The 16,036-nt window shown below is 36.1% G+C and overlaps 1 protein-coding gene across 2 annotated transcripts in view; it reads left to right on the forward strand.

The window, feature by feature from the left end:
• Window positions 1-16,036, forward strand: part of RPS6KA2 (ribosomal protein S6 kinase A2) — a 201,082-nt gene that overhangs the window by 126,705 nt on the left and 58,341 nt on the right. For both annotated transcript variants that reach the window (XM_070951337.1, XM_070951329.1), the window contains 2 exons: window positions 8,860-8,940; window positions 10,381-10,460. In XM_070951337.1, coding sequence (XP_070807438.1) covers window positions 8,860-8,940; window positions 10,381-10,460 — 161 coding nt within the window. The remainder of the gene's footprint in view (window positions 1-8,859; window positions 8,941-10,380; window positions 10,461-16,036) is intronic.

Consider the following 16,036-nt stretch of genomic DNA (forward strand, 5'->3'; position numbering starts at 1 on the left):
AGTTTCAATTTTTGTCACCCAAGAAAGTAGAGAGATAGTTTGAGCAATATGTTTTGCCTCTTACTCTTTACATTGTTGCTCAGTTTAGCTTCCAGTTAATTCATAAGAGGTTATTAGAAACGCTTTTGTTAACACCATAAATACCTCTCTGAGGATTAAACAGGACACTGCCTTCTTAAAAGAGGTAATTATTAGTCCACTTATAAAAAGTCTGTGCTAGTGCCTTGGGACATAAGCATGAAAGGCCAAACTTTTTACACGGTTGAGCAAGGCAGTCAAGAGAGGCAATCTAGGAAAAAGTTGTTTTTTACCCATTTCAAATTTACTAGTGGCTATGAAACTGAGACTGTTAGACTAATTAATTATCTTTGGGGATCATCAGATAGCGATTATAATTGTATTCTTGACATCTCAGCAGTTTTCAATACTAGTATCTACTATGGTTCTTTTTATCACCTAAGAGGTCTAGGGAGTAGCAACACTGCATTGCAATGCTTTTGTTCTTATCTCTTATACAGGTATAGCATATATAATGCAGTGCTAAATTTTTAAATGGTAGGAAATATTGTTTTCTCACTGGAGAATGGAATGCAGTAATGTAATCATGGCATCAATTTATTGCTGCATTGCTTTCCTATAGAACATTCCTATTACTGGCACTGGGATTCTTTAACCAGGAGCAGGGTTTTTAAGTTAAAATCAATCACAATTCCCAACATGCGCTACCATGTCATTTTTGGACAAAGGGCAGTTATTACGACAGCTAAATTAAAGGTTTAAGTAAATGCTCTGAATTATCTCCTCCACTAGCAGTAAGCAGATCAGTAAATCTGTCCTGGTTGAGCTTTTATTGCTGTTACAAGCTGAGTTGCAGTGCCCAAATTTTTCTTAGTATAAAATTCAAGAGCCCTGAGAGGGGATCTTGTAGCATAATTGAATCACTTTTGTTTTTCTTCCACTTCCTCCATTATATTGGAAAGATGTAATTTTCCATTTCTGAGAATATTTTCCTGAATAAAACGATAGAAGACATATTGGATTCTTTCCATCTAGCCTCCCAGAGTGTGTAGAATTGGTTGGATTACAAATTGTGTAAATAAATAAAACAACCTATAAACATATTGATTGGTGCTACTGAGGATTGACATACAGCCCAGTAGCAGAGGTTTCTGTGTGGCTTACAGTAACAACAAGAAAATTAATACAATGCAAATTAAATATGACGGAGTATTTAAATACATCCAGTGACAGATAATAAAACAGAGTGATAAATTGTCAAGCAATTGCAGATTTCATTTGTACGTTCACATACAGTATATTTGGTTCGGGCACTATCTTTTGTGTCTTTACCCATGCAAAAAATGTCAAATGAACTTTTGTGCAAAATAAATGTTTAGAATCCTGTCCCCATACTTTACTTATACAAAAAAATGAATTCCATTCAGTGCTACTGATTCATGCCATACTAAAAATCATTTTCATGTATTGCACTATTTCACTGTCACACAAATCTACAGAGGACGTTTTACATCTACTTTGCTTGCTTGGATTTATTTGTATTTCCAGACTTGTCCTGACCAGCATCATTCATTAAATGAATTAAAATGCAAACAGTAGAACAAATGCATTGGTTACAAAAATATCTTTTTAATAGTAGCATGAGTTTGTCTGGTAGTGTTGTCATCTGTTTCCTTCCATTCCCAGTGAAACATTCTGGTTATTGATATTCATAAGGCAATAAAAAACATAATACAGTAATGTAAATCAGTGTGAAGGGAAGCTGTAATTGATGAAAGCCAGAAAGAATTCCTATTATAAACAACTCGTAATAGAGGAGATCCCTCAAGATCTTCTTTTTATGATGATGAAGATGATAGAGATAATGATTGCATTATGCCTTTGTTAGAATATAGGTGGTAAATCAAATCCATAAGTTCAGATTTTGAGACTATGTCAAGTTTCAAGGATTTTTTCTTCCTTGATTACTAGTGGTAATCAATTTGCCATTTTTTTCTGTCAACCTCCTCCTCCTTTTTTTACAGTTAGAACATGATAGAATTCTTTATTAGCCACGTGTGATTGGACACGCAAGGAATTTGTCTCTGGTGCATAAGCTCTCAGTGTACATACAAACAACAAGTGATAAATCACGATCATAATAATAAAATACAAATAAATCATAAGATACAACATTCAGTGATAGACATAGGATACTAAATAATCAATCAATTGAAAATTTTCCCAGGAGTCAGCTCAATTCTTGGAGACTACACAGACATATCTTTTCTAACTTTCTGCTTCAACCTACATTCTTAGGACTTTCTATTGCTCTCTAAGTATTAACCAGGTTCTACTTTTATTTCAGATTGGGCTATGTACTGTCCCTTCTCTGATTAAAATTATGAACCCATCTTCCAAACAAAACAATATAAAACCATACAACTTTTAGATTTCCATAGTATTTTTAATCATTTGAAGGGGCATTCTTTTGCAACTGTCCTTGTGTGCCTCTTATATAGCATTAAAGGTAAATCCTCATTTGAATTGAACGAGATTCCTGATGACTTCATGAATTTGTCTGCCTAGGTTTCTTGGCGGCAATAAGGAGACACTTTTTTTTCTTTTGACTTCATAGTTTTGCCAATAGCCCTTGAAGTTCTAATGTGTTATCCCACTTAGCTTTTTCAAGATCAGCCAGTTAACATCTGCCTTAGTTGCATAGTTGATAGCAGCTGGAATTTAGTAAGTCTAAATCAGCATGGTCTATAATATTCTTAGGATGTAGAGCAGAGGTGTCAAAACGTACCAGCCATGCCCATCCCAGCTCCCCAATGGGGAAAACGTCACAAAACATCACATGACGGTAACATGACATGGTGAGTTCAAGATCCATGATGTAGAGTGACTTTGCTGTTTTTATATACATGCACAATTTTATTAAAGATTTTTAAAAATAATAAAGAAAGTTACATGAACTAGTATAAAGTAAGAAAAAGAAAAGAAAGAGAAATGCAGGTGCAAAAAGTAAAAAAAAGTAAAAATAGAAAAAATAGCCATCTCAGTATATTCCATCATTTTACCAACTATTCCTCCATTGTGGATAATGCTGGATTTTCCCATCTTTGTGCATGCAACAATATTGCTGCAGTTATCATGTACAAATTTCAATCACTTTATTCCAATTGTTTGTATGGTTTTTCTTTGCTGGGTTTTGATTATGATTTAAGTAAAGTTGCTGAATAAACAAATAAAACAAATTGTTATTTCTTGTTGTTTTTAAATTGGCATATGATACACTAAAACAATTGCTTAAAGTCTTCTATGAAAATTTTCAAATGAGAATATCAGGCAGCTTAAAGGCCATAAATTACTCCATCAGTAGAACTCCAAAAGGAACCATGCTCCCAGTCCTGTAAACGATGTTTAATAAATCATTTCAAAATAAATCAGATATGACCAACAGCAGCATTGTTAATTGGGAAAAACATTAACGACGTAATATAATGGAAAAAGTCTTAGCAAGAGGCAGCATCTGGCCAACTATATCTGGGCTCAAAAGCTAAACAGGGTTGGCCCAGATTATTACTTAGATCAGCAGGAAATTCCAGAACTGGGAAATGACAGAACACCCCTGAAGAATGCAGTGACAAACTCTTTCTGCATTGTTTTAAGAAAAACTGCATGATTGTGACTATGTAATTACCAGACTGGATCTAACTGTGACTTGAAAAAGTCTTTGCCTTTAATATGGCAGAGAAGTATAAACAAGATGGAGAACGTATTTACTTTATTTAATAGTACATGTATACTGTATAGACAAGGCTAATCCTCAATTACTATCACAATTGCGACCAGAATTTCTGCTGCTAAGCAAAGTGATTGTTCAGTGAGTCGGGCCTGTTTTTATGACCCTTTGTGTTTTTTGCTATGGTTGTTAAAACACTGCAATCGTTAAGTGACTCATTTGGTCATTAAGTGATTCTGACTTCTCCCATTTACTTTGCTTATCACAAGCTGGCTGGGAAGGTTGCAAATAGAGATCACATGACCTGTATGCTGCAACAGTCGTAGATACATGCCAGTTGCCAAGCACCCAAATTTTGATCACATGACCATGGGGATATTACGATGGTCGTGAGTACAAGGACCAGCCATGAAGTCACTTTTTTTTTTTCAGTGCTGTTATAACTTTGAATGGTCATTAAACAAATGGTTGAAATTTGAGGGCTATCTGTAGTCTCACTCGTTTTTGGTCTTCAATATAGTCTTATCAAAGTCAGATGAAATATTCGATCTATTTGGAGAAAAGACTGAGCGTTAGAAAGCGTTACTTAAAAATCTCTTGGAGAAAGAAAGGTCCATCGATGTTGTCAGCCCTGAAGATCCGAAGAAAGGAGAGGTGTGACTGGGGAACATCTCCAGTTGGGACGGTGGACCATGTGATGGACATGTGGGTGCAGAGGAAGGGACTTTGACTTTCCTTTGGGTGGGGAAAACCCGGGGACTTTCAGATTTGGGTTTTCCCAGATGTGCCAATATGACATCTCTAATAAAATGGAACTTTGAGGAACTGCTGGCCTCGGAGTCTTCCGTGGTTGGGGGTGTTACTTGGAACCCGGACAGATGTAGCACAGTACAATTCAGGGTTTGATCCTGTTAAGAAGAGGCGCTTTAGGGTGGGCTTTGAGAGTGATGGAAATATGCGCAGGAGAAAGAACCAAATGTTTAATGCTAGTAATCTAACCTAATAATTCCCTGATCCTCAGGATTTGTGAGCAGAAGATTTTCCCATCATTAGACCATTGATCTTTTAATGGAAGTGACAGGGATTAGAAAAAGAGCCGTGTGAAATCAAGTCTATGTGCTGCCACTAAGCCGCAGCTTCTCCTTGGGTTTCGTGGGTTGTATTTCACCTTTTGTTCCCTCTGATTTTGTTTTTATTTCATTACTAAAAAGAAAGTCATCATGATAACAGTGTGATGTCCTTATATAAAAAATGTATCGGTATTATAAGAACAAAATAACTTTATTGAGATGCCACTCCTGAACTTTTTCTGTAGAAGTTTGATGCAATTATATAAGGATGTCACTTCATAAGCCATTAAATTTGGAAAACTAGCAACCTTTATGTGAACCTTCACTGCTAAATAACATATTTCTTTGTATCGTTTTTTTATTTTTCTGGGTTTGCTAACAAGGCAGCATTGACTAGATAATGATTTCCTAGGATGCATTTGCCATGTATTTGAGAATAACTTGTATTCCTCTTGTATTCCTGTATGTCTATAGACATACAGTACAGTATTCTCTAATTTCAGAGTGGTCTGCATATAATTTTGGTAATACAATTCCTTTTCAACATTTTATAATGCAATTTCTGAATTTGTTTTTCAAAACAAAGCCCTGTAGATTTAATTTGAAAATGTATCCAAGCTAAATCATTAATGATTTAACATTTAACTAATTTTGTCAGATTTGGGGGAATCTGCAAAAATGTTTATGCCATGTCAAATTGAGTGTAATTTGCGAACATTTTTGGCTCAAAATGTTTCTTAAGGTGCCGTGGGACTATTTTTTGAGGAAAAGAAACACCATGCATTCCTTGATTATAATACTAACCCTGTAAGAATTTTTAGTACTCTGTAGTAAGTTCCATTGCATTCAGTTAGATTTATTCCAAACACATATAGGAATAAAAATCAGACCAAACCTGTGAACTGGAGAGGAAAAAACTAAAGACATTTGTGAAGCCCAGTTAAGGTTAACTCTCTTTTTCCACTATTCCCCCACCCACCCACCCACTTTCCTCTGCACTGATTTTTCCCTCTCTCATTGGTTTCAGCAGAAGAAAATCATCTTAGCTTTACAAAAAGGCTTACTTTTCTCTTGTTTCAAGGCTGAATCCAGATAGTAGGGAGAGGATTCAATTACAAACCTTCTGCTCCCATACATATTCTGTTTTTGCACCTTGTACTGTTAGAGCTTTAATAGGATTTTCTTCAATGGTGCTCCCTGAGGAAAAATAAGTCTTTGGAATCCAGAATTATTGTCTCTTTAAAGTACGCCAAAATTGATTTTGCTTTTTAAAAAAAACCTTCTGTCTAAATGCACCTCACCCACCTGACTCAGCAGGCACATTTAAGTCTACAAATTTAACATCTTATTTTCCCGCTGAGGCAAATCATACCTATTTAACTAAAGCACATCATATAGCCATTAAAACTACAGAATCTCTCTCAGGAGAAAAATGTGCCAATCTTCCTTGAAACATGTATGGCTTGCCTTGCACTAACGAACATAGTGATGTCGCCCCAGACCAAATCTCACAAGCAATTAACTCTTACAATGTAGAAGCACCTATGACTTGACTTTCAAAATTAATGCTCTGATTCATAGGAAATCATGGGCTAGAAAGAGAAGCCTGCTAAATATTTTGTGTTATTCTGTAAAGTAGTTGAATAAAAACCACTCCATTCCTGCTGCTAAACAGGCTCTTGAGTAAGTTCCTAACATCTGCACTTTCAGTAAACAATTATACAACTTGGTCTAAAGTGTTTATGGAAGTAGAAACGCATAACAATTACCACTGTAACTCAATGTCAATATCCATCGCCTTCCTTAGCTGGCTGATCATGTTACATGGCAAGTTTACCAAAGAACCCTTATATGTTATCACTGATCTTATTATTTATTCATTAAATTTATATGCCTCCCGTTTCCCCAATAAAGCAGTTGTTATTATTGTTCCCATGTAAGAATGACACTATTATATAGATATATAATCAGAATATATACAGTATATTTAACACTTGATTGAGACAGCCAATCCAGGAAGAAATTGTTATCACAAGCATCTGCAGGATTTCACCAAAATTATGAAAGCAACATCTCACTGAGAGTTTTGCCCTTTTGTACTTGGGTGAGATGTCTCAAAAAACTACAACAGGAGTGAAGGTGACAAAACAGTGTTATCCACTGCCCATCTTTACCCTCGTGATGCCTCTAATTCCAGTGGATGGTATTGCTAGGGCTCAGGAGTAGGGGAGAATTAACACAGTCACATCCAACGAGTTCTTTTCTCCGAAATAACAAAACCAGATCTGAAGTCTAATGGAAAAGGATCTTTAAACAACCAATAACCAGAACATGAGTTATTCCAGAGCGATCTACATGATCTAGATTCAGGTTACATTTCTAGCAGTCTACATAGTTTCTTTCAAAGTGGATAGCACTCTCTCAAAAAAGAACAGACATCTTCCTTCCAATCATTTATAATTGCCTTTGAAATAACAGGCAGCAAAAAGCTTTTCAATTGTTTCTTATTTCTGTTGAAGGAAGGACAGACTTGGATACATGCTGTTAGGTGCTTATGATAGCACTGTATTATGACAAATGCAGGAATACATTTATGTGCTCTGTTTTCAGGTCTTCAACTAATATTCAGTTTCTAGCAGTTTCTGAAGAGGTTCCTTTATGGTTGTGTAGCAATTCTTGAAGAGACTCCAGCCTGTAGAATCTCATGCTTTCATTCCTATGCATGAAAAAGACTAAAGGAGACTTCCTCCAGACCTCAGGGGGGAAAGGAAATTAAAGCTGGCTGCAGGATTTCCCAAACCCATATTCAAATTCATAGACACATGCACCACCATTTGCTGAGTTAAATATTGTTATTTTATAGTATGTTTAGAAAATAGTTAAAGAAGGGTACTTAATAAGGTAAATACTGCATATGCAACCCCATTCAAATTTGGATCAAGGTACTAGTAATCTGGGGTCATGTGACATAATCTAATAACTACAGCATGGCAAACTATTATGAAATAGTTAGTCACTATTGTGATGCATCTTCTTGTCGTTTTGTAAAATTAGTTTGAATCCAGAAGATGCTCCCTAATTATATTTCTGTCCCCCTTTGCAAGAAAATAAAATTCATCTCCTCTACGTGAGTTTTTGACTTTTCTTTTCTACTAATTGTTTGGAACGTGCAATGTTTTTATCAAGACTGTATCCAGGAAATGATGTTCCATGAGTCACCCTGTCCAATAACATTAGATCAGAAAGCATACTCAAATGTATTTAGAAGTGACCTCCAGCTGGTACCTTTTGATATGATTTAATGTTGTTATGTATCCCTGTTTCCCCAGGCAATGAGGATTCCAGAAACCATATGTTCATTATTTCTTTCAGATGAAGGAGAATGGGAGAGTTAATACTTATTTTATTTATTATTATAAAGAAAGACATAACTGTATCAAATGGTTTACTCTAATTAAATTGCAATTCATGAAATCTTTGTCTCTGTAAGACTTATTTCTGAGTAGACATGCTGAAAGTCCTTAATTCTCCAGAGAGTGGTTAGTTCAAAAGTTTCATCACTCTTTTTTTCCATCTGTATTTAAAATTCGAAATGATATTTTAGTATTAGATTAGATTAGATATTTAGATATTTCGTTGCCATTTATCTTTAGCTGAGTGGATATCTCATTTTAAAAGCTGTTCTTAGCTCATTCAATCATAGATTACTGTTCTAATAGTATCATTGCTGTAAGGGGCATGTCTAGCAACAAATAATGTTCTGTATGTATGTATTGCACATATTTACAAAAAACAGGAAAGAATGATTTTAGGAGGAAACTGTTCAAATAGGGACAACATTGTACTTCTGACTAGAGCATCAGTCAGTCCAGCAATAGGAGATAACTTTAATCCTGCAAAAATTCTGGCTGTATGCAAAACACATACATGTATCTTCTTTTGCTCATGATGTTTCATTAAGTAGCAAGCCATACAGCCCACAAAATTCACAATACGAGACTCTTAAATCTGAAGATATCTTTTTATTATTATTTTTTCCTGTAGTTCGAGATCGTGTACGATCAAAAATGGAAAGAGACATTTTGGCTGAAGTGAATCATCCTTTCATTGTAAAACTTCATTATGGTAAGATTTCTCTAATATAGTTTCTCTAATATAATTTTTCTAATCTAGAATTCATATGGCTCTATGGGCATTTTCAACTGGATATATCATACTGTACTGTTCAAAATCATAAACCATTAACCATTCAACTAGGCATTATGTTTTGTCATCTATGATGAACAGCTTAATTTTATAAGTAAAGCATCCTATTATGGTTTGTTAAAAAATCCATAGTTAAAATAAAAAGCCAGAGCCAATTTGATGTAATGGTATCTGTTAAGGAATTCACAGAGTAACTCTTGAGTAGCAAGGGTGTGCACATGAAAGCGATTGAGAGTAGTCACAAATAAACACAGCCAACACACAGATATACTGAGTTGTGTTTACTTTCAGGAAATAGTAAGGCACAGTCCAATAAACAGTCCAGGCCATACACATATAAAGCAGGAGATAGCAAAACAACAGTCCAGGGATAATCCAATAGCAAAGTCTTCTTACCAGTCATCGTAGTCATTCACAATAAACAGTTCTTCTGGATTTGCAAACAGTAGCATACAGAGATATCAGAGAGCAAGAACAGCAAAAAGAAAGAAACCATGTTTCTAGCTCCCTCTTAAGGAGATTGGCTACAGAGCTAACCAATCAGGACACAGTATGATGCAATACAGCAGTCTTAAAGCTATATTGAGGGTTAAAGCTATATTACCCAACAAGTCAGGTAATAATCATTTCCTAACAGTATCAGACTAGAAACTGGCAGATCGTGAGTTTTAGTTCTGCCTTAGGCACAAAGTCAGTTGGACAATCTTTGACAGGTAGACCTTGATTTACAACCACAACTGAGTCCAAAATTTCCACTGCTAAGCAAGACAGTTGTTAATTAAGTTGTGCCCCCATTTTACGACTTTTTTTTTTGCCCCAGTTGTTAAGCAATGACTGCAGTTGTTAAGTGAATCTGGGATCCCCCATTGACTTTGCTTGTCAGAAACCAGATGGGAAGTTTACGAATGGTGATCACATGACCCCAGGATACTGCAACTGTCATTAAAACATGCCAGTTGCCAAGTGAATTTTGATCATGTGACCATGGGGATGCTGCAATGGTTGTAAATGTGAAAACCAGTTGAAGGTCACTTTTTTTCAGTGCTGTTGTAACTTCAAACATCACTAAACAAATGGTTGTACATTGAGGATTACCTGCATCATGTTCTCTTTGCCTAAGAAGAAGGCAATGGCAAACCATTTCTGCAAAACCTTGCCAAGAAAACCTTTCCAGGCAGTCTCTGAAAATCACCACTGAATGGAAGAAAAAAAATTGATAGGTGTAATGTATGAACCCAACTTATTAGAATTATGCATAATAATGATTAACTCATTAGCCGCATCTAAGCACACTCAATTACAATCTGTGTATTGTTTAATCTGTGTAAATTATTGTTAAAAACTCTTTCTTCACTGCAGCATTTCAAACAGAAGGAAAACTATATCTCATACTAGATTTCCTGCGAGGAGGGGACCTTTTTACCAGACTTTCTAAAGAGGTAAGTCCAATAAACTAAATGCTAATGTTTAAAAACAAAGCAAAATAATAAATTGCTGCTTTTGTGTTCCTTCATAGCAGAATCCATCTTTAGAGTTTCCCCTTTGTATATGATCTGCAAATTTGGCACTTCATTTTCATGTAAGCCTTTTTTAGTGCAGTTCATTATATCATATAGTTTTGTGAATTGAGTGCATCCTATGTGGAAAAAAACCAAGGTAAAGAAAACTGGTTTAATCAACTCTTTATAAGTGAACCAAGTCTACTTTTCTGCCAATTGTGTTTTACAAACTGGGATAAAGTCAAATGTTATCTTTCAGAAATAGGACCAGTGTTTCTTTGACCGAGCTATCAACTGATATTACCAGCAACCACTTGCAGAAACTAATTTGTCTACAATATCTATTTTGAGACTGGATTTAAAAGTCATGGCTGTGAACCTGATCTAAGTTAGGACTTCATTCTTTCCCATTTCCTATTTTCAGTATCACCTAATCCTGGGCTCAGCAACCTGCAGCCGGACAGCTGCCTGTATCCCCTGAACTCCTTTTTTGTGCATGCCAGAATTACCTTTGATTCCATTGCCAAATTTTAGCAACAATAACAGTACTCCTGAAAATTGTGTCTAGCATTTTGAGCAGGAAATAAAAGAGATTCAAATGGAAGCATTGAAATTGATTTAATGTAATTATAAAAACAAAAAACAAAAGCCCACCCACTCCTCAGAATCAGGAAAATTCCTAGAAGATCCCAGCCTTGCTAACATATGTGACACACTCACATCTTCCCATTTTGCATTGTTGCAAAATGGTGCTGCATCCACCCAATCCCACACATATTCCCCCCCAACCAAAATTTGGCAATTCTTCTTATAATCTGAAGCAATTAAAAAAAATACAGGACTTTCTAGCATTTTGATCAATGCTATTAAAGCTATTATCCAATTATGGATTTTGGAATAATTTATGCAAGATGGAGTGACCTCCTTGAATTCTGCTTTCCTTTCTTCCTGCCCAGTTGCTTTGAACAATAGGCGACAAGTCATCATCCTTATCATTCTAAAAGTAGAAGTTCCCAGGAGATGAGGACCATCAAAAAGTTCTAAAAGTAGCTAGTAAATACCATAGCAGGCTAAGATTATAAGGAAATGACTGCCATCCAGAATACATTCCCCACTCTTTTCTATCAGCCCTGGGGGTGACACACTATAAAGACTCAGAAAAACTTGGCCAGCCATCCCAGAATGTGAATAGTGATTAAAGCACCATCTGAAGAATAATAGAACAGCTGGGAAGAGGAGGAGGAAGGCCTTCTGCTAACCATTTCCTGGCAACAGAGATGGCATTCACTTGATTTTTTGGAACTGGCCAGCCATCAATCATAACCATGTACTTCTAGCATCCAAACATGTTTTCTCTTGAAATATACCTTGCCATGTGCCACAGACAAAAATGCCCATGCTTCTCTTCTCCCTTTACTCCTCCTGCTCCTTTTTATGTCATAATCCTTAGGGCTTTGCAAAGTATTCAAAAGAGACATCTTTCAACATGCAGAAGCACCTCTTTTTGCCTTGCTCAAGCATCCATGCCATTTGCAAAGGTGATAGGGCTGCTCTAGAAGCTGTTTCCAACTCTCTTCCAGTGTGCATGAAAAATAGTATCCTTACATGCACGTGCATGGAGAGACAGACTACAGCAGCTTCTGGATGGCTGAGTGAACCTTGAAAACAATGTATGTCTTTTTAAACAATTCAAAAATTATTGCTTTACATATTCCCACATTGAAAAACAGCTTTTGAATGCAATGTACAAAGGAATATAAATAGTTGAACACTCATAATTTACTGACGATGGTATCAATCTAATATTTTAGATTTAGTTCTGGCTTGTGTTGGAAAAACATTATTTGTTGCACCGGGCAAAATAGAGAAATCATTCTTTTTGAAACATAATATTCAGAATGCAATTCTATATATGTCTAGTCATAAATAAATCCCATAGAATTCAGTTGACCTTAATTTTGTGTTTTAGACTTAGTATTCATTCTACTTCCCTCTTGCTTCCCTTTCTGTCTGTTTACTATGTTTTAGCTATTTGGTGGCTATTTTGTATCTTAATTTCTACCAATAGTCCTCAAGTTACAACTACAATTAGGGCCAGAACTTCCATCATTAAGTGAGGTGGTTGTTAAGTGAGTGGCAGTCGATTTTACAACCTTTTTTATTGGGGTCGTTAAGCGAATTACCATGATCATGAAGTGAATTTGCTGTCATTAAATGAAGCTGGCTTCTCCCATTGATTTTACTTATTGAAAAGCAGCTGGGAGGGTCACAAATGGTGATCATGTGACTCTGGGACACTGCGACTGTCATAAATACGCCTGTTGCCAAGCATCTGAATTTTGATCACATGACCATGGGGAATCTGCAGGGCTTTGTAAATGGGAGGACTGATCATAAGTTACTTTTTTCAGCACCATTGTAACTTGAAATAGTCTCTAAATGAATGTTCGTAAATCATACCTGTAATTTAGTATACACAGATAAGTCGTCTCTGACCTTTCTTTCTGTCCAGCCTTCCTTTTCCTACTAGTTCATGGCATTCTTTCCATACCTTCTAAATGCTGACTTGTGAGAATATTTCATGAGAAAGAGTTTCAGTTTTCCCATGTACTGGGAAGTGATGCTTTAGTGGCTGTATGCCACGTGCTAGGCTACTATAGAAGTAGTTGTCTACTTGAGCTTTCAGCTACAGGTCTTAGTACCACTCAAACTGCTTCTAGTGACTTTTTCATTATCCTGGGGGGTGGGGGGAGAGATGTCAATCCACCAGTATATGTCAAGGCTATCACTATTCACTTATCACTGTATTACCACAGATGATGATAGTGATGATAATAATAATGCTTAAATGTTCAGTTGATTGAGTTTCATGTTTAATGAAAATCATGAAATATCACGACCTGGCCATCAAAACTACACAGCTATGGATGAAACATGTAACAGTGATACCCATTGTCATTGGGGCACTTGGTACCATGTCCAAGAATTTTATAAGATGCATCAACAAATTGCAGCTTCCTGCAATAACACCAGCGGAACTGCAAAAAACTGTGCTACTTGGAACATCGTATATCTTAAGAAGGTACTTAGTTGATACCTAGGATGCTGACAGCAACCCGTAACAACCATTAGCACCAGTCAATGGTATTTGTGATGCATTTTTGAATGTTCAGTTGACTGAGTTTCATGTTTAATGAATAAAGTAAATAATAATAATAATAATAATAATAATAATAATAATAATAATAAAGATGAGACAGTCGACCACCTGATCAGTGGATGCAGCAAAATTTCACAAACTGACTACCTACAACACCATGACCGTGTTGCTAAGATCATTCACTGGAAATTGTGCCAGAAGTTTGGATTTGAGTACAGCAAAAACCACTGGGAACATCAGGTTGAAAAGTTTTAGAGAATGAGAAACTCAAGATCTTGTGGGACTTTAGGATTCAGACTGACAGGCACTTGGTCCACAACACACCTGACATAACAATAGTTGAAAAGAAAAAAGTATGGTTCATTGACATTGCAATACCTGGTGATGCACGAATTGAAGATAAGCAGCAAGAAAAAATCACAAAGTACTGGGACTTGCAAATTGAAGTTGAACAACTGTGGAAAAAGAAATCGTGTGTTGTCCCGATTGTAATTGGAGCCCTTGGAGCAATACCCAAAGGGCTATCCCGCTATTTAGAAATTCTAAATTTGCCGGACTTGAATATTTTGACTCTACAAAAAACCACCTTACTCGGAACAGCTTACATCCTCCGACGATACCTTAACAGTTCCTAGGTCCTTGGTTAGGATTCGAGCTGCTGAGCTATTAACCAGCCTCAAAGGCTGTGAATCTCACTAAAGATTAAATAATAATAATAATAATAATAATAATAATAATAATAATAATAATAATAATAATAATAATAATAATGTGATGATGATGATGTCACCTTTTTCTCACCTATGTTGGGCTTCAGAGTTTTCAGTCTGGGTAAACCACAGTGATTACTCAGCTCTTATTACTTTCTAAGCAGCTGTGCCAATACCAAATTGGTGTTGTCATTACCTTTGAGCAGATGGACTTTAAAAGTCTCTTCCTGGGCGTCTTTTCTTTGACCACAGTAGAACTGCCGGCTGTTTTTCTTCCTGTGGCTTTCAATCTCCTCTGCAACTGAGATCATCAAAGAATAAGACACAGTCATCCTGTAGTTATTCCTTAAATGCACCCTATCAACTTTATTTTTCTATAAAAAAAGCAAAGGGTACCAAGTTCATAAAATGCATGATGAAACCTAAACAGAATATTCTTTTTACTGGGTCCTTGCTGGCTGCTTCCTATATATACTGGATATCTAGGAATTGTTCTTTGAGGGAAGGGAAAACCAGCCAAGATCCTTTTCGTTTTCACATGAGGATTAATCACAGATAATTGAAATACTGGAAAATAAACACTATCAAAGCCTTAAAGTCAGAATAATGGTTTTATGAACAGAACAGGATTGGAGAGGGCAAATTGCATGTTTATTTTGAAAGGAAATGATGAGGTCTTCATCATGGTGTCTTGATACTTTTTCTGTTTTTTATCCATATTTAAACAATTTCTCTGTAATTTTTTTTCAAAAATTGGAATGATAGCAATCTTATGAACGGTTAACCACATTCATTTATTTTGCTGATCATGGACATTTTGCTGATCATGTTGTAAAAGGACATTTTGCTGATCATGTTGCAAAAAACTGATTTCTGCTGGCTTGGAGAAAACAGAATCAAATCTATTTGGCTGTTGTTTTCTCAAACTTTAAAGCTATTACTGTATATATTAACAATATTGAGTAAGGTTTAAAAGGGGCATAATGCAGTCAGTTATATGAGAAATGCCATTTTTACTTTAGTGTATGAAACAGGGTACAATACCCAATTGTGCTACGTAGGATAAAATCCTCTCTAAATGTCTATAGAGATTCTCAGCCATCCAGGTCATAGTTGTCCCAAAGGTGCTTTTTCAAGAGGCAACTAGACTTTCTTGTCAACAATGACTGATGATAGCTGTCCACAGTTTCAGGCAGAAATTTGTCCCGCTTTATCTGTAGATACCACATCTATTTCATTGCTTATTACTTTGCTATGGACCAGTGGTAAAATCCAATTTTTTTTTTACTACCAGTTCTGTGGGCGTGGCTTGGTGGGCGTGGCTTGGTAGGCATGACAAGGGAAGGATACTGCAAAATCCCTTTTCCCTCCCCACTCCTGGGGGAAGGATATTGCAAAATCTCCATTCCCACCCCACTCTGGGGCCAGCCAGAGGTGGTATTTGCCACCTCTGGCTGGCTCAAAATTTCCTCAAAATTTCTGCTACCAGTTCTCCAGAACCTGTCAGAACTGCTGGATTTCACCCCTGCTATGGACCCTCCACCTAATTTAATTCTTTCTAATTCTAAATTGCTTCTTCTCTGTTTGTTGAAGTCATGGTTTGTCATTGCTCCTTTAAAAAAATCCATATAATTAATTGATCCTAA

This window comes from Pituophis catenifer, unplaced genomic scaffold (assembly GCF_029215685.1).
Source record: "Pituophis catenifer annectens isolate HBS135680 unplaced genomic scaffold, rPitCat1.0.hap2 SCAF_1, whole genome shotgun sequence".
NCBI classification, from domain to species: domain Eukaryota; kingdom Metazoa; phylum Chordata; class Lepidosauria; order Squamata; family Colubridae; genus Pituophis; species Pituophis catenifer.